General features: G+C 39.4%; 1 protein-coding gene across 6 annotated transcripts; it reads left to right on the top strand.

Moving 5' to 3' along the window:
* Nucleotides 1-2,327: 2,327 nt before the first annotated feature.
* LOC148152494 (uncharacterized) lies at nucleotides 2,328-19,232 on the top strand. Of its 6 annotated transcripts, none has more exons than XM_088003273.1 (4): nucleotides 2,328-3,063; nucleotides 10,680-10,895; nucleotides 17,789-17,831; nucleotides 18,184-19,232. In XM_088003273.1, the coding sequence occupies exons 1-4, from the start codon at nucleotides 3,005-3,007 to the stop codon at nucleotides 18,292-18,294; spliced, it is 429 nt and encodes a 142-aa protein (XP_087859399.1). In that variant the 5' UTR covers nucleotides 2,328-3,004; the 3' UTR covers nucleotides 18,295-19,232. The 6 variants fall into 6 exon arrangements, with proteins under 6 accessions (XP_087859399.1, XP_087859401.1, XP_087859400.1 ...); XM_088003275.1 differs by having other exon boundaries at nucleotides 2,329-3,063; nucleotides 17,969-19,232; XM_088003274.1 differs by having other exon boundaries at nucleotides 2,331-3,063; nucleotides 10,698-10,895.
* Nucleotides 19,233-19,237: the final 5 nt, after the last annotated feature.

Genomic DNA, 19,237 nt, shown 5'->3' on the forward strand with positions numbered 1-19,237 from the left:
AAGGGAGGCAGCGGTATGCTGAGAAGATTCCTGACTTCATCTGAAGGTTGTGTGATTGCGCAGAAGGAGATCATGCTCAGTTGGCCCTGATCATTAGTTTTATTTTATCATTAGCTTGTGAGATAACATCCAACAAACACTTAACTCAAAAATGACAGTGGGATCTGATCGGTCCCCACTATTCTAAGTATTAGTTTGCACCATTTTCAAATGCAGAATGACCACCCACCACAACAAAGAACGGAGTATAGAATGGCGCTAAAAATCTCTTTCAACATGACAGCAAACAAACCAGAACTCACTCAGTCCTAAAAGCTTTATTATTTTTAATATCTTTGGCCACTTTGAAGGCACAATCTTTTTTTTTTTTTTTTTTTTACTGAAAAGACATTCCTTTTACACTCCTTTCTGAAATATTCGCAGGGCAGCCTTCCAGTACCGGCAAACAAAAAGGGACACGAGCAGTACGCAGGATGTAAACACATGGCTTCTGCCAGCAGAGATCATGTGATGCGGTCTCTTCCTCGCAGTGTTGCAACACCGCAGCTACACTACTTTCACTCTTGGCACACTTCCTGCTGCATTAAAGCTGTGATTTTCCACGTGAACTTTGACATCAAATAATTCACTGATATGAATATTTTGGAGCTCTGTGACCGATCAAGACAAAAACTGTCTGATGCCAAAACCGAAAAACATAAAAGTTTGCGCGTGTTTAAAGTGTTCTCAGTGGGGAATCTAAAACATATCAACTTGTTTATGGTTTCAGATTTGTTTTACGCTAAAGGTTTTTAATCTGACTCCCCACACAGCCTGTGCTACAGAACAGGTTTGGTCCAGCCTGGGTAAATCTCCAAGAAACTGTTCAGCAGTTCCTAGAATCAGCTCTGTCAAAGCCATATGAGTACCGTGGTTTTTAGTTTTTTTCTTTTTTAAAAGTATGAGAGAAACAACTGGGTTTGGAGCAAAGAAGTGAGGAAGGGATTCAAAAAGCCAGCGTTCGAAATAGCTATTTTTCAGAAAATGGCATTTATGTACACTGGCATGCGTCCATCTTTTCCTCGTCTGGGGACGCGTGGTCACACTTTATCAACATCAGCCTTGGGCATGCTGCCAAAATACACACACACATCACAACCAAAACACTGCACTTTTACAAGCCATGTGCGTTCACTTAGTGTAAGACTTGCAAGCATGCATTCATCATGCTTAATCTGCACTTATCTTCATCTAGAAAAATGTGCTCATAAATTGGTAGTTCAGCCTTTGTTTCTCTCAACAGGATGGAGGGAAATAGGTCAATATTTACAGCAGTAAGGATGTTGCTGCAGGAGGTCGGCAAAGGCTTCATCCGAAAAGTATGAGTCTGAATACTGAATACTTGCTCTGGCTGCTTCTCTGCATCTCAAAATGATCTAAATGTGATTCTGTTCCCTTTGTTTTTTTGTTTGTACATCACTTGAGCTATTATTATTTCTTCTCACTCATCAGACGCCACGAGAGATGGAAAAATACTCGGCGGATCATGTCCGCACAGAATAAAAGCTACTCAGGACTCGCCAAGCCTTTATGGATCAGCACATGCGTCATTACTGACCGTCGAGCTCTCTCACATTTACTTCAGCTTCCCGAATGGAATGTGACCTGGCTTTGAGGGAGGATTTCTATCATGCCAGCTTCTTAAAGGAGCATTTATCATGTCGATCTCCCTGCTGAAAACCATATGATGTAGGAATGCATATGGAGAATCAAAACAAGCATTGTTTCAGCCTGTGTTAATCTAAAAAAAGAAAAAAAGACTGCCCTATGGTCATGCCGTAGAACATGCTGATTCTTACAGAAGATAAACTTTAAAGTGGACTACTATTAGAAAGACAACACATTTATAGAAAAAAAAAACAAGCGGAGGCCACACGGAAAGATTTAGGACCTTCCTGCTGTGAGGCTGCAGTGCTAACCAAGAGGGAGAAGAAGAAGAAATGCAGTTTTTATTGTCCCACAATGGAGACATTTCTGTACAACAGCAGCAAAGTTGACGGGCAATCAAAGTAATAAATAAAAAGAAGAAGTATAAAACAAACAAACAAAAAGTTCTGTACAGTGGGGTTAAGGTAAACAAAAATAATTTGCACTTATAATATGACTATTCCATATTTAATACCATGTGAATAATAAAATGAAAGCAAAAGTACAGATCCGCATTAATACTTTCTAAATGTCACGACCTCATGATAGTTTATAATACTGAATTTAAACATGAACATTTTAGTTTTATATGCAAGGTAGCCAATAATGAGTTACAATTTTGGGGGATGTTTATTTGTAGCATAACAAACTGAATGGGTCAAAGTTCTGGGGTGATATTGTTCCAGAATGTCTGCCATGATGATGATATTTGGAAATCTTGGTATCAACACTTGACATAAAGTTTGCAAACTACGAGTTTGGGGCTTCTTGGGTTTGGAAGTTTAAGCTCCACCTTTGTTCATGATTGGTCAATCAGGTGGGCACCATATAGATTTTGCAATCTATAAAACAAAACAAAACAGCAAAACCTTCATTGCAGCTCAAGTCCATCACCTTCCGTTCGACGTGTTGGAAATCTAAACTCCATGCGCTCCAGAGCCCTGTTCTATAGTCACAGGCTCCGCCCACAAGTAGACGAAACAAAAAAAAACCCCAACCAACCAAAACAACATCAAAATAAAGCTAGACAGTTACTTTTAGCTAAAGTAAACCTATGTCAAAGTATACAAAATTAATAAAATAATTATAACACTGAAAAAAGAAACCTGTGACCAAAAATACAATATTTAATTTCATAGAAAACACTCAATTTGGACACCGTTGCCAACCGCCATAAAAACGGAAAAGAAGAATTTGCACAACGTCTTCTTGATTATGTCATTACGCCGTCACGTGATTCCCTCCCGGCGCGCTTTAATCCGGAAATAGCTTTGGTTCAATATCTAAAAATGTTTGACACTGAAAATTACAAGCTAGGATGGATATGATGCCTAAGCACCTACGTCGAGCTGCGGCAGTTTGTGCTGAAACCAAAAAGTAAGTTATGTCGAATGTGCGTATGTTTGTGTGCGTGTTGTGTGCTTGGACTTTGGCACGGACTTTACTGTAGGACTACGTCACAGGCATCCTAGAAATCCCAATTCAGCTAATTGGTCCCACGTTTACTAGAATTGCTTTGCCTTTTGAAATGTACACAGAATTAACATGATGGAATATTGTAACATAATTCCAGTCGCATCTGGTGGCCATTTTTCAGCTCCTATTCTATTGGTTCCACGTGTAAATGTTGACTGGGCATTGGCTGAGATCAATCACACAAATCTTGCTTTTGAATTGAAAAATTGCTGTTGGCATTTACTAACAAGGCGCAGTGCATACAGTGTGGTAACACAACTAACGAACTGGAGATTGTGGTGATGTTTGACGTAGAGGTCCTAAGTGACAGACAGCAAATCAAGAAGAAGGAACATGGGAAACTTGAGAAATACCAGAGGCTCAAAGAGGAAATGGAGAGGTTTCAGAAAGCCAAGGTCACAGTGATCACGCTGTCATCGGGTTATGACCCACAGACTGGGAGAGGGAGAAGCTCCAGTGGATTCCAGGAACAATGTTGGAGATCTCTTTCCAGTTAGGAATACTCCAAGTAACAGGTCTCTGGTAGAGAACCAAAGTTTGAAAAGGCAACCACAGACACCGAGGAGCGTGTGGAGTTATATAAATATGTACATGTTTGTGTGTGTAACTGAGAGCTGAAAGTAAACTGCACTTTGACACAGAGAGCTGCTCTTTCCCTGTTTAGTTTCTGAGGTTGCTATTTATATAAAAACTTGCTTTCTCACTCATCCAAAAAGTCTTCGTAAAACTCTCATACCTGGACTCAGGGCCGTATCACAAAATGTACACGACCTGTACCTGAAGCTCCCCTATACGCACACGTCAACATTACGCATACTGATAATGTGTACCTGAATGAGGAGTATATAAAAATATTCTGTGGTGCAAATACACACAGATCCACATGGGAGCACCTCCTGCTCTCTGCATGCTTAGACAGGAAGTGTTCCTCCCCTGGACTCTAGTTGGACAGCTTAACAGCCAATGGGAAGAGAAGCTCGACTAGGAGTGGATCTCTGGTTCTCTGTTGCTCTTCATGTACTGTATCTTATTTTCACTGTCTCTTTGTCTCCGTGCCAGTATATTTGACTATATTTAATTTTTTTCCCATGTGCTCTTTTTGCCTGAAGGCTTCGTCTTTCTCTTTGGTTTTTACGTAACGGCCCTTTTGGTTAAGGGAGTGGGAGGAAAACAAAAAAAAAAGCGGATGACAAGAAACAGACGACAGAAAAAGGAAGAGACGGTTTGAAGGGAAGCAGATAGATACAGAGTCAGAGACACGAGTGGGGCTCCTGGAAAAAAGTGTCGGAAAGATTCAACACTTGACACTGATCTCCCAGTAAATTCCAACATTTGCTTTTAATAAAAAAGAATTAGAAAACGTGATTGCTACCGCATATAATTCAACAAAAGCTTACGAGTGGCCATGTGTTTTTGTGTCTGTCGTTTTGCGTAATTTGGGGATTGTTGAGATAACCTCTAGCCCTCACTTTGACGTTGAAAAAGGCAAGGAAGGGGCCACATTCATTTCACCACACACATGCAAGCATGTACACATGATTTAAGGCCACTTTACAAACATGCAGCAGGCTAAGAGCTATTCACCCCTGACCTTTGGTCCGTAGCTAAAGTATCTCTCTGCTCGCTGCCTTATAATTAGCAAAACTGCTAGCAGTGTTAAAATGGCGCATGCATTTGAGGAAACGACCCCCCCACCCCTCAGTCCTTTTTTATTCACGTCAAAGAAGTTTGTTTTTTTGTGAAACTATAACAGCCTGACAGAACGTCCAGTTACCTTTCTATGCTTTAAAACAAGTTAAACTAGAGTGATATGAAAACAAATGTTGGTAAGTAAAAGATGTGGTTTTTAAATTATTGTTGCGATTATAATAATTATTATTATTATTATTATTATTATTATTATTAAGAAAACAAAAACAATCCAAACCAATCTAACCCAATGTGAAATCATTTATTATCCCTAAACCCAATGACCGGTTGTGCAACCCTTGGTTGTAACAATTGTCATCAGTTGTACTAAATAGCAACAAGCCAGTCCTGCATTTCCATGGAGAAATTTTGCCCCACACTTTTTTTTTGAAGAATTATTGCAACTCAACCCTGTTGTAGGGCTTTTGAGCATTTAAAATCTTTCTATGATCATGCCACAGAATCTGAACTAGATTAGTCCGGACTTTGTTTGGTCAGTTCAAAACCTTGGTTTCTTTTCAACATTGCCAGGTTTCTACATTTGGGCCCTTAATTTCACTGTCCTTAAGAAGTTGGTTTGGATAGCTTTTTTTCTCCTTTTAAAAAAATTAAAATAAACTACATTTTGTGTTTACTCGGGTTGGTTTCACCTGACATAAAAAAAAATGTAATGTCAGTGTAACTGAAAGGCAAAAACAGAAGAAATCTCTAAGGATTAAACTATTTTTTCATACCATTGGTCTGGTCTTTTTTGAAAGACAGATGTAGAGAATCATAAACTTAAATATTAGGTGTGTAACCACAACTCATGGAATGAGATCTTGTGACTTTTTTCATGATTTATAAAAAAAAAAACACTCTGAAAGTTTGTTGACAAAGTGAAGTCTGTCTTGTGAAGTTCTGTTTAGTTGCTGTTAAAATGCTACATTGTCGGGTGATGTTAGCTTAGGCTATTATAATCGACCCAAAACATAAAGGCAGATATGTTAAATCTATGATTGAGACTTTTATTTTGTAGTAAGACAGGAAGTAACAGATTGGTTATCTGCTTGTGTTTCCAACATAAGCCAGTAACACTGAAAAACCTCCATAACCTTTAAATTGCTTTTTGCCAGCATTGAAAAATTAAACACTAACATATAATCAAGTATTTGTGAGCACTTAGAGAATACAGCGATTCCTCAGATTTTTCTGTGGAATACAACTCCAAATTGTTCACAAAACAAAATCATAGATTAACATTAACTTTTTAAATGACAAAACCATAAAGGTTTATAAACTCAACAAATGTGGAGTTAAATCTTCTACAATAATTACAGATTCTTTAAAAGGCAGCTTTAAATTTGCAAAACTTTTTATTTCCATTTTACTTTTGGGTATGTGTGAGAAATAAAAACAACAAATAAATCGTGAACTTGCCAACCTTCAGTGACCTTTTGTGTCAGACCCCCAGCAGTGAAGCAGTCTCACTTAAAGAAACACTGACCCCCCCCACACAGAGAGAAAACGCAGTCCGATTTTTACGCCGACCGGACTCGGGGAAAGAACACAGGGAACCTTCTGCTAACCCGCGCATCGGTTTCTAACTTGGACTTCTGGAGCGTGTTCTCTTTTCCACCCGGGCCTCCATCTGCCATCTGAGAGGAGCAGAGGAAGCTTGGCTCTGATCTGATATCAGCTGATGCCCTTTTCCAACTTGGGCCACATGATGTGACTTAGTTTCCTATTTCAGTTCCTCACTCTGGAACTGGCTGCTTTCTGCTCTGCATGACTTCCTTGGGCAGCCCGGTCGTTTAAAGCTGCACCGTTTAATGCTGCTTTACTTTAATTTGATCAGTCTCAGAATATTATCTGTTTATCAAGATGTACGCTATGATACAGTGAGATGCTTACTTAGCTCAGTCTTGCTTACATAAAGGTGAACCTTAAAAATAATGAGCAAGAAAAAATCTGGACATAAAAACAGACATTTAAAAAAAACAACCAAATCTGAGTAGGAATCAGGATTAAATATTAACTGCAGTAAGATCAATTTGTATGTATGATATATAACTTCTAATAACAATTGTACTTAATTTGTGTAACTTTGTTGTGTTAAGTGCATAAAATGTTAATATCTATCCAAATTTTAATCACGACACACAAGTAAGCAGTGAATAGTCCTGCTTAAATAACTCTTGGACATGCAAGAAGAGGAAGCCTCATCAAAGATCAACAAACATTTGTGGTCCAGCCAAAGCATAAGAGCATAAACAATTATAACAGAGTCATAGACTGACTCAGTCCCACAAGTCTTCGCTCTCCAAGCGTGACGCAGCCACGCCTTGTCGTCACTACATTTCCATCCAACACTACGACTACGATATTGCATAAGTTGAAGAAACAATGATAATGTAATTTGCTCCTAGAGTGGGTTCATGTTATTTAGAACATTGGGTAGTGATTAACTTAGCCCAGTCTGTGCATATGTCTATAAAGAAAGAGGAATTTAATCTGATGATCTTTTAAAAACGTTTTTGGCCCATTTTTGGAACTACTTTTGACTGCACACACTTTAAACTGGTGCCTTATGTGGAATTCTGTTTTCTTGCCTTTTAAACTTTAAAGCACCTTATTCGTGTTTTACGTTCTCTTTTCTTGGAGTAAAAGTTGATAGTATGTCATAATTTTACTGCAATTATCAACTTTTGATGTTTTAATCGTGTGTGTGTTTGTGTGTGTGTGTGTGTGGAAAAAGAGTCCATAAACACCTGGTTATTCTCCGTCAGTCATCCTGCAGGAGCATGTTATGAAAGAGCCTGACGTATTTTAAATACTGTAATACGCTCATAATACCCCTTGGCGGACATGCTTGTGTGTGTGTGTGTGTGTGCGTGCATTTAACTGTGTGACACTTCTTGTGGGTTTGTGCCAGGTGGATCTTGATTTCTATCATATGCCAGCAGTGTGTGCACTTGCAATGTTCTCAGTCCCACAGCTCACTGTCATGGTAACTTTACAAACATGATCATAAACACAAGTGTTTTCAGTGTCGCCGTGATGATTTTTTGTGTGTGAAGTTTTGTGTTCAAAAGCAGGAACATTTCCCTGCGTCAAACTCAGTGTGGCCTTTGTTTTATCTGTCCATCCAGCCATTGAACCTCCGCTCCGATGTGCCAAATGGTGAACTCTTGATTTTTAAATTTTAAAATGACCTGAAGTATTCAGGACTCAAAAAAGGAGTTTTTACTTGAAAACGTCTCGGTTACCATAACAGTGATTTTACTTAGATCTTTTCTACACAAATCAAGTTGCTTTGTTTGTTCCGTTAAAATGTCTGGTGTGTATTTGTTAAGCAGAGGAAAAAATGACAACAAAAACAAAATACCCCAAATTGTAAGTTTGGAATTTAAGCAAAAACTTTGGATACTACTGCTCAACTTTGTGCATTTCAGTCTCTATATGATTTTATAAAAAATATTATCATGTTTAACTCTATTAACTTATGTGAGTTTACAAAGAACACACACAATCTGAATCTTTGCTTTGTTTTTTGGTATTGGTATCCTTTATTATTTTTTTTAAATGTATAATAGGCAGACAATATTTCATGCTCTTTGAACCTCCAGACTACATATGATTCATTTCAGTTAATGTTGACATTATTTTTAAAACAAGAAAATGTTTGATGGACTAAAAGATTACAAACTTTAATACAACCTACCTTTTTTTTCGGACTATAAGCCGCTAAATTTCATCCTAAGTTTTGAACCATGCGGCTTGTAGCCCGGTGCGGCTTTTCTGTGGATTTTTCTTCAACCTCCAGGGGGCGCTTTAGCAGGAAGTGAATCATTGGAAGTCAAAATTGGAAATCAAAGAAGAAAGTGCTAATTTTCATTTGGAACAAGCACATGCTAGCAGCAGGCACGATGGAGAAATTTCTTCAAACTCATATGATGCAGCTTTTAAGGGCATCATATGGGCCTCTAGATCAGGAGTGTTTTCCCAACAAGAAGGATCAGATTTAACCTTGATATCTTGCAGCTTCTTTGTGTAAAACTGCATGAGAAAAAGTGAACTTCACTGTGGAAACTTAAAACAGCAGGGGAAACCGTTTTTGCCATTAATTTTCACTCTGTTTTAAGGTTTAAAAAAAAACAAAACAGATGCTTCCCGGCGCATCACACAGAGAAACATTTGTAATCCGGATTTTTCAACTCAATTCGTAAACAGTCTTTGGGCCCACATTTCTAAACATTGTTAGGTGATTTAATATCTCCAGCTGGTGTTTTGCAGATCTGGCTCAAAACGGTGTGTGTTTGTAGCATCATACACAGCAGGATTTGAAACCGCCGACTGTTTAAAAAAAATAAAATCAATTCTTTGCAAAACTTAACTGTTGATACAGACATGTCAGTCTGCACAGAGTGAACGGTGTGGATAAACAAAGTCCACCAGAGAGCGGTTCAGACACGTAGTGGAGGATGTTTAGAAGGACTTTATGGCTTTGTAATTGCACTCTGGTTGTTAAACGAACTTTTTCCAAGTTGGTTTTTATACAGCACTAACACAAAGCTGAAACAACTGTGGTCTACATCGGGCATCAGGGAAATCTTTTGGCGTCAGATACAGTTTCAGTAAGTGAAGCAGCAGACTGATAAAAATACGAATAGCGGGACTTTTTTTTAGATTCTTTTTCATGTGACTGCACATGACTGGCACATTGGTGAACATGGTAAAAGAGGTTTATAAAACAATACTTTGCAAACGTCAATCAGTACAAACAAATGGTGCATGATTTTGAAGAAAGGGAAAGGATATGTAAATCAAGTGCTCCAAATACCTGCAAAATTCCCTTTATTAATAAATAGACTCTACATTTGTGTGACATAATCTCAGCATAAATCCAGCTGTTCTGTGAATGGCTCTGGTGTTTTTTTTTTGTTTTTTTTTGTAAAACATAAGTTATTAAATAGTATCAAGAAAACCAAGAAACACACCAAAGATGTAGAAACGTTTAAAGCTGTAAAAGGAGCTTTAAAAGCTTTTCAACATCCCAGAGCACTGGTTATTCAATCATCTGAAAATGGAAAGAGTATGGCGCTACAGCAGATTGGACAAGATGTGGCTATTTACTTAAACAGGTCAAGCAAGGAGAGTATCAGAGAAGCAGGCAATGGGCCTATGGTAACTCTAAAGGCGCTTCAGAGATCCACAGCTCAAGTGGGGGGGAAGAATGCTGAAATAACTATTGTACAAATCAGGCTTTTGTGAAAAAGTGGCAAGAAGAAAGCGTTACATGAGGAAAAAGGTTAAGGGGGTATGAATACTTTTGCAAAGTGCCGTTTCTGCACAGTCAACAAATGTTATAGCCATTCAAAGTACATATTTTTTTTCCAAAGTACGTGCATGTTTCCTCTTTGCTCTTTGTCTCTGCGTGGCACACTGTAGGTGCTGAGCCTTTAAAAATCATTAAAGGATCAAAGGACCCGAGTCATGTGAGCTTTTGAGTGCCGTGGCAAACACTGCGGTTAGAAAACAAGTCCCAACAGCGTTTGAGGTTTTGACTGATTTAAAATCCAATGACCTAAAAAAGACAAACTGCCGCGCTTTAATCTCAATTTACAGTTGGCTGTATCCAAAGCAAACAAGACAAGTGGATTTTAGGATGGGCACACTAATTGAAGGCTTGTGTGTGTGTGTGTGTGTGTGATTTAGTATAAACAGCAACACTGAGTGGATATGTTTTGGGTAGAACAGGAGATGTGCAATCGTGCGAGCAGGTGCTATGAGAACGGAGAACTCCTGAAACGAGAAAGTGGTTTTCTTTTAAGTTTCTCTTTCCACAGAGATGTTCTTTCCCACAGATGTTGGGAGTTTGAACCTCCCCCCGGGCCGTCGAACTCGAGTGACGTCACAGGACATTCTTCCCAGCGACTTCCTGGCTTTCATGGCCCCGGCCTTCATCACCGTCTGCAGCATTCGCTTCCCGTGAGTGAGAGTTATCCCGTTTCCCGAGTTCCAAGAATTCTGCACCAGTGGCTGCAGGACAATATGCAACACAAGTAAACAAGTACCTTTACTTGAGTTTTAAAATGCGTTGTGGAACATTCAGATTCTCCTGTAAATGTCAAGAAAAAACCTTCCAAACCAAATTAAATGTATCTGCTATTAATGAGTGGAACTTTAACTGACTAGGTGCGTTTTAGCTCTTGCTTAACGTGAACTTGAACGCAGCCGTTCGATGCGCACATTAAAGGTGACATTCCTACTCAAATGAGCTTATCTTGGTCTCATTTGTTTACATCACAAAAGCCTGACAGTTTAACTAGGGTGTGTAGACTTTTGATGTGTACTGTACTGTAGTTTGGTTTCAATGACTGCCGACTTTATTTTCCTGTACTTTAAATGTGACAGTTGGAGACAAAGAGAAGAGAGGTTTTACAAGAGTAGCCTGTGCTGGTTCAACCAGTCAGACATGATCAACCATCGATCCAGGTTTATGATTTTCCTTTTATTATGTGTATATATACTTCAGACTGTGTTTGCCTTGCGAACATATGTTACAGGGGGAAAACGCATATGTTGGACCTATAGGACATAAATATGCATACACAACTAACTACACAACTAACTATATAAATGTCTACTGTGGACATTCCTTCAGGTAAAGAAGTGTCTTCTGCATGCACACAAATGCAACTCTTCCAGTGTGGTGCTCATCTATACATGTGGGCACATGCTGCTTCACTTTAAAGCATACCTTTTATACATATTGGAAAGCACACGTGCACCCAGTCAAGATGATTCCTATAATTCCCACCTGTAAAGATCCACTTTGCACACATTAAGCAAAACAATTTCCTGGGACACAAACAACGTCAAAGCCTGTATGTTATTCTGTAGCTTAAAACAGAAATTGTTTATTGTATTTTATGGTTATCACTGGACGGTGATCTAGATCATTTGAAATCTCAGATTTTATTTTGTTTTTCTGGTATTTTATTGCCATCATGATAACTTCTTTGCTTATTTATGATCCTGCTTGTTCCGTTTCTTGGTCAAAACCACTGAAGCTAAAAACCCCCAAAACAATACAATCAACTTATCAGTCTAGATTACCCTAAAATAGCTGTCCACATTCCTCCTGTTCCTTATTTTTCCAAACTGGAACTCGAAAAAGACCTGCGTGCAAATAAACTCCAACAATGAATCTAATATTAGGAAATTACATGATTAGCACCCATGTCAATCACAGAGCTACATAATTATCTCAAACACTAAAGATCTTGAAACCACCGCTCTAATTTACTCTTGAGAAAGCCCTTCAGCACTGAATTATTAATACCAGTTCATTAACTTGGTCCCGGCATTCCAGCATTGTAGCAGACTGGGGTCCAGCTACAGCAATAACGTATCTTATGGAGGCCTACTGTTTAGTGGCTCCAGTTGCTTAATATGCCTGATCAACACTTTTGTGTTACTGCTTTGCTTGTGGAAAAAAATGTAAGTGGTTTGCCCGACAGACGCCGAGGATGTTTGTTTTCACTGTGAAGGTCATCATGCACCAACACACTCACACTGCTGAGAACAGTAGAGGTAACTAAACATCAGTATGGCTATTTATTCAACTCCACAGAAGCCCATAAATAAAATGTTTAGATGTTTGCACAGGGAGATGTGACGCTGAAAAAAAAAATATGTGAAGCATAGTTTTGGTCATGGGAAATGTTGAAAGTGCAACACAAGTGTCTCTATATGATCTTTCTATGGCACGCAACAGAAATAGTTTCCTGTACTTTATGGTCATCAGTGATCAATAAATATAATCCAAATCATTTTAAAGCTCGGACTTTACATTCATGACTTTTCTAAAGTCATGATTGCATTAATAGAAAATGGTTGTCTATTAAAACAAGAATTTATGACTTCCAATTCTGTTATGGATTCACGCAGAGAAGAATTAATAAGTATAAATAACAGTGGGTTTGTGTCCCAGTAGGCCTGATCTCACTGTGACGAAGCTAACGCTAGCTCCATCAGCACCACAGACGCAGTGAGGCGCTTCATTGACAATGGCTAGATGATGTAAGCCTGAACCACTGCTGCAAGAAATAAAAACAATTCCTTAATGCTTTGCCCCAACTTTAGATCTTTATACCTCTGGAAAATCTTACATTACGCCTCTGGATTGGCAACAATCCAATTTTGGACACAAGTTCTTGTCATTTTTTCGCAAATTTGTTCTCTAAACTTTCATTATGCCCTCTGTACCTCTGATTAGACACGACACCCACCTCCAAAGCTTGTAATTTAAATATGTATTGCTTTTTTTAATACACTTATGTATACGTCTGCATTTGTATACATGCACACAGAAGCTGCCAGACATGCATGCAACACCAAGCAGAAAAATTCAGGTCTGGGTTTGTTCCCACAGACACTCACTTTGTCTTATCCAGTGACTTAACCGCTTTGCCGAAGGGCAGGGAAACACAGATAGAAAGAGGTCTGTATTTACCTCCGAGTGACCTCAGTCTTAACACAAACGCATAAGCCCAACAACCTAGCTAATAGCAACACATTTCATAGAGAAAGTCGAGGACAGTTACAATAAATGTCACTTCTCGTTTTAGCACCATTTCTTATGAAACAACAAGTTCAGAAAGAAAACGCCAAGAAGTTCTGTATTCGTATCCGAACTACATGCATGGACTCTTTGTTTAGTGGTGAGATATTTACCTGAAAGAAAAACGTATATCCAGTAATGTTTTCTTTTTTTGTTGTTGAAGAGAAGAGTACATAAGGAGTCATAAAAGTGCCTCAGACAAGATTGAGAGTGAATGAGAGAAGCTAGCTTTACAGGCCTAGTGTGTGTTTGTGATTTATGTGCATCTGCTGGGGTGTGTGCATGCATACTTGAGTTGTAGTGTTGTAGAGTCCCAGCGAGCCAGCCCAGGCGTTAGAGAGAGGGGCTTCCTGCTGCTTCTTGGCAAGCGCGACTAGGACGAAGTGGACAAAGACGAAAAAGCGTGGCACAAAACTCTCAGCCCAAACTCCGCTCGTTGTGATTTATTCCTATGCTCTGAGGAGCCACTTAACTTAATTTGACATTACTGTCATCATAAACCATATCATGCAGAGAGCAGAATGAGTCTGTCACTAGCTGAAAACAAGATTCCAGCCCAAGGGGAAGCAGAGTTTGTGGTGACAATAACGGTGCCAGATAACTGCTCTTTTTCACCCTGACAATGTAATTATGAGTTTACGAGAAAGGAGGAGAGCAAGAGACGGGGAGACGGGGGTCATGATTTAATTGTTTATATCTGACACTCTGTAGTATCAGTCAATCTAGGCTTTATTGGGCTCATGCAAACTCTGAGAAAAAGGGGGAAATTGTTTGTGAACTGCCTCTTTAAAGCTGCAACTTGTCCTAAATTGGCAGTGCCCACATTGAAAAGCTAAATTCTCCTTGAATGAACAAGAAAATACTTTGGTATCTGTGACAATAGAAGACGAGCCTTTCAAACTTAAGAATCATACACCAGCAGTTGAATATAGTGGTGGAAGCGTCATGCTATGGGCTGTTTTATTGGAGAAAAATGGAAGAGTAGGATACAGGACTTACCTGAAAAATCGTCAATTTTGTCTCAGATTATGAACATAATTGGGTGGTTCAAATGGACAACAATCCCAAACACACACCAAAAGTCCTAAGAGGCTTTTAATTCAATATGTTGTCAGACTGTATGCAAATATGAATACTCGTGAGTGCAATTTTTTACACACTATATATAAAAAGAAGATGAAAGAAAATCCACATGCTGCCAGAATGATGAGTCATATTGAAATGAAAGTAAAATTTTGAAATCAGATGCACATCACCCGGTAATCATTAACATCTCTTTTGCTTTCCAGCTGTTCAAAGTTGAACCATTTTTTGATTAAGCTTAACTGGTCACCATAAATGCAGCTAATCAGAGTTGACAGTACTATCATTTTTAAGTTCAGTTTTTAAATGACTGCATGGAAAACAAGTGAAACAACGGGTCAAAAATGAAAATGTGTCATAGGGTGTGTGTTTACTCTCCCCAGATGGGGGCAAGGAATTTCACCCAGCCATGTTCTGAACCCGTTTCTGATCAGTTTATTAAAATATAAACTGATCAAATATATATTCACTTGGAGTGCCTTGCAACAGGATTTATGCCACTTGAATGTTTTCGTATTTAACAAACATCAGCGCGTTTTATTGAGATTATTTGTGATCGGCTAACAAAGTAGGAGATATTTTATTAGAAAGAGGGGAAATAATCCTTTCATATTTAGTTTTTTTTTTTTTTTTACAAATTAAAGGTAATGTTCTGAATGGGTTGTCAGGACGTCAGTCATTACAACAGTTTAAAGTCTCGTCTCATTTGAAGATTACACTCAAAAGTTTCCAGAATCGCAAAGACAATCGCACAGCTTCTTGTACTTCACACCCCCTGCCTGAATGTAACAGTTACACACACACACACATTAAGTTCTGCAATATGATGTAGGGATGGAAAATGAATGTAATAACACGTATAAATATTAAATTGTGCAGACTTGCCCAAGAGTGGCCCCTCTTCTTCCATTATCTGACAAAGTCACTGACTAACCAGTTCAGACTTGTTTACATTGAAGAACCGACTCTGACTGCCATACAGGAAAGACTGCTGGGATTTAAGTTGTCAAAGTTCTGTTTATACCTTGACATTAGGACAGGGGATATACATCCACACTGATTTATGAGGGACCTCAGAGGTTTTAGGGTGAACAAAAAGTTCTGGGAACTACCTTAGGAGCTGTTGGAATAAAGTCCTGTTGTCTGTGTGACTAATCTGCCTACATCAGACAGACAAGTTGCCTTCAAGCTGAAAGACATTCCATGCCTTTCAGCAACTCGAGATTTGCAACTTCCCATTACTTTAAGCATATTGTTTTTTTTCTCATTGGGGGAAAAAAAACAAATATATATATTATGGGGTTGTTTAGTTTCTACATCAGATTAAGAGAGTCATCTTTGATGTGATGCTATGTTGATAATCTATTATACTTGAATAACTTGCAGATTTTGTTTCTGTCAACTTTTATAATCAAATGTTGCAGAAGACGGGCAACGTGAGGACTTCCCAGGAGTTTTGCGCCTGAGTTTTTCCAAATGCCTTGGCCAGCAAGAACTTTGTTCTGGTTCTTGGAAATCAGAGTGACCTGCAGCTGACTTGAGGCCTGAACTGAGGAGCTGGGGGGGGGAAATGACTAATGAATACACAGACCTGAATACATGTGCCTACGGGGAAAATAAACAGAGAAAACCTGAAGGATTAACTAAGGAATTTGGTGAATTTACTAGTTCTATTTTGGGTCGCTTTCAGTATTTCTAGTGCTGACTTGTGACAACAGGATTCAAAAGGTTGTAGAGGTAAACAATATCTATTATTGACCAATTCATATATTTTTTGTTTTTCTTAGTTTCTCCATAGGATATGAATAGAAAGGCAACAATCAATTATTTGAGTATAAGTGGTAATCTAAATCTAAATTTTCTTTCCAGATTACGGCTTCATCAGTGTAAAAGAAGCCATTTCCTTCAAAAGCCACACATCTTCACACACATTACGTCAAAAGTCGTTTTAAAAAAAAAAAAGACTGTTGACAGAATCGGATAGGAGATGGTATCGCAAAAAGAGCAGTATTGCTTCTAAACATAGAACATGCGTTCGGAGTGTTCTCTCTCTTTTACTAACATCGAAACTTGACTCTCGTGCTTTGAGAGGCCATGTGATTATTTCTAAGTCTTTATCAGCACTCCACACACTGCTGCCGTGCGCTATACATAGAGAGTGACTTGGAGGTGCAAAGCCTTCACACCATGGAAATAGATTCATCATGATGGCTACACACACACAGACGGATGAAAAACTCAGGAGTCCAAATGAAATATCCCAGGTTCAGTCAATGTTATCATCCCGGATCACAGCTAGACGGGATTTAAGGTTACGCTTAATTCTTAGGAATTGCGTCATGGCACTGCGGCGATGTGAAATGAAGAAAAAAGATCTCAAATAGTATCCCTTAACAGATACTATTTGTTAGTATCTGTTAGGGGATACTAACAGATCCCCTAACAGATCTGGGGATCTGTTAGGGGATCCCCAGATCTGAGTCAACGTGCTATTAATTTCAGACCCTTCGGTTATTGTGCAACATCAGCAGAGGTTTGAATTTGTAGGTCAAACCACATCTAATCTCAGTACACAGCTGGGACTAAGATATTTCTCTTGCGCATTGTCGCTGGCATTTATAGTCACACATACATTATGATCACAATGTCTTTAAAGTTGCAGTAGCTACCATCTGTTCGCTCAAACAACACGCGAGTGGCATGGCTGAGGCATCAAACAGTCTTAGTTATCCAACAGGATGTACACTTTGCCATGCCCTAGAGGCTCACTCCAACACGAACTCATTTCAGCCTCAGTGTTGATGATATGCTTCTCATTTCATCTGTCGACAGATATTAAAGCCACCAGCGGTGAATAGTTGCGGTGAGGACTTGGCCACACATCTTTGTGCAAAGCCATATGTCGCAACAGACATAAGCGACGGCAGATTGTGGCTAGAAGCTCCTCTGTGAGGTGTTGAGCTTCTGCTTTCTCTGTAGCTGCTTACCAACACCACAAAGGACAATGTTTTCCTTTCTTACTGAGGCTGTCGGCACAAATAAGGTTCATTCATACAGGATACATGTTTAGAGTTGGACTGGTTGTGTAATTTCATTAATTGATGGCTGGCAGGTTTGAGTGGATCTAGAAAGTGTGCACGCCATTGTTTTAGATGTAAACAAATCAGACTACTGTATGTTGAGCTTGTATATAACTCTGTTCATTATCCATCCAGCCATCTGTTGTCTTTATTTGTGTCTTTGCAGGTTCCTGGGGAGCTGGTGTCTGTCTCCAGCAGTCATTAGGCAGGTAGGACAGGTTGTCAGTGTATCACGAATCATCAGAAACAAATAACTGTGTTGGAGATAGAAGTGTCATAAATATACAGATTAAATATGATGCTGTTGTCATTGTGATATAGTAAACTCTCCATCCTTTTGTGTCAGATTTTTATCCTGTCGGTGACCTTCTCTTCTTCGCCTGCTCCTAAAACCTGCAATGGCTCCATTAGAATCCATTATTAACCTTCACACCTTGGTCCTAATTGATATTTGATTGATGTTGCGATCACGTCTCTGTCTCGGAACAGTGTCCAGACTCTGAACCTAAACCTTAAAGAGGCAAGCGGCAACCCTCTGATCCTCAGCTCTCACTTGCGCAGGACATACCACAGCTGCGTGGCGCAGCCAAGACAGGAGCAGTGATTCAGAGGGACAGATATGCCAGGAGGGACGCAACAGAGATGAAAGAGAAAAGGGAGACGGAAACGTAAACGGAGGGAATGCAGTGAAGAAGAACCAGAGCAAAGCAGGAAAACTTCTCTTATTCATCCGACTTGCTCCGTCTGTTTGGGACGCACTAACCTGCAGTGGGCCGCCGGCTGGCATGGTGGATCTCATCGACGCCAGGTCGATGTCGCGTCCCTGCTCTCCTCTCTCCGTCTTCCCCAGTCCCTGCATCATCAGGCCTGCAGCGAGCGCTCCAGAAGTCAAGATAAACACACGCTTTAGAGTCGCTCCCACAGCAGCGAAAAAATGCCAATGCGACGATGGCAGAGGTGGTTGTGAAAGGAAGATGCCCTGGAAGCCAGGCGCCGAGCACCAAGTAAGGCCAGGCAGGACAACAGAGGGACAAACAAACGGCTTATTCAGTCCATCCTGGTCTCCTCCTCTCACCGATTCACACTTTGCAATCTGTCTGTCTGATGCTCTCTTCTTTTTTTTTTTGTCTTTTTAGACACTAAATCTATTGTAGTTTGTTAAAACCTGGAAAACAATCATAATTCACAGTGGAAAAATATTCTCCAATATTTGAAACTTATCAGTACTATTGCCACACTACCATTCCTACTTTGGGTTTTCTTCAAGAAATTCACTGGAACACAACAATAGACTTTCAGGAGACTCGCCACTTTGTCTCCTTGAGAACAGAACGCTGGCTGTCGGCAATTGAAATATGGCAAATGTTAATCATTCCCACTTAAAAGCGTAATGTTTGGCCTCATTTAATGTCAGGCAGTTTTTAAAAAGTGTCAGTAAATATCTGGTTACAACTATATATTCTAGATTAGGTCTTTATCAAGTAAAGGTAAAGATTTTCACCTGCTTGTTATAGTCATTCTCCTGTAGGTTTCTCTCTAATAATGAGACCCGGCTCATCGTGTAATTTCATTTCTCTTGAGCTGATTAAACTTCCAGAAAGTCCCCGGAATATGA

The sequence above is a fragment of the Poecilia mexicana genome, unplaced genomic scaffold (genome assembly GCF_051168715.1).
Source record: "Poecilia mexicana isolate PSO_F unplaced genomic scaffold, ASM5116871v1 scaffold_23, whole genome shotgun sequence".
Classification (NCBI taxonomy): Eukaryota; Metazoa; Chordata; class Actinopteri; order Cyprinodontiformes; family Poeciliidae; genus Poecilia; species Poecilia mexicana.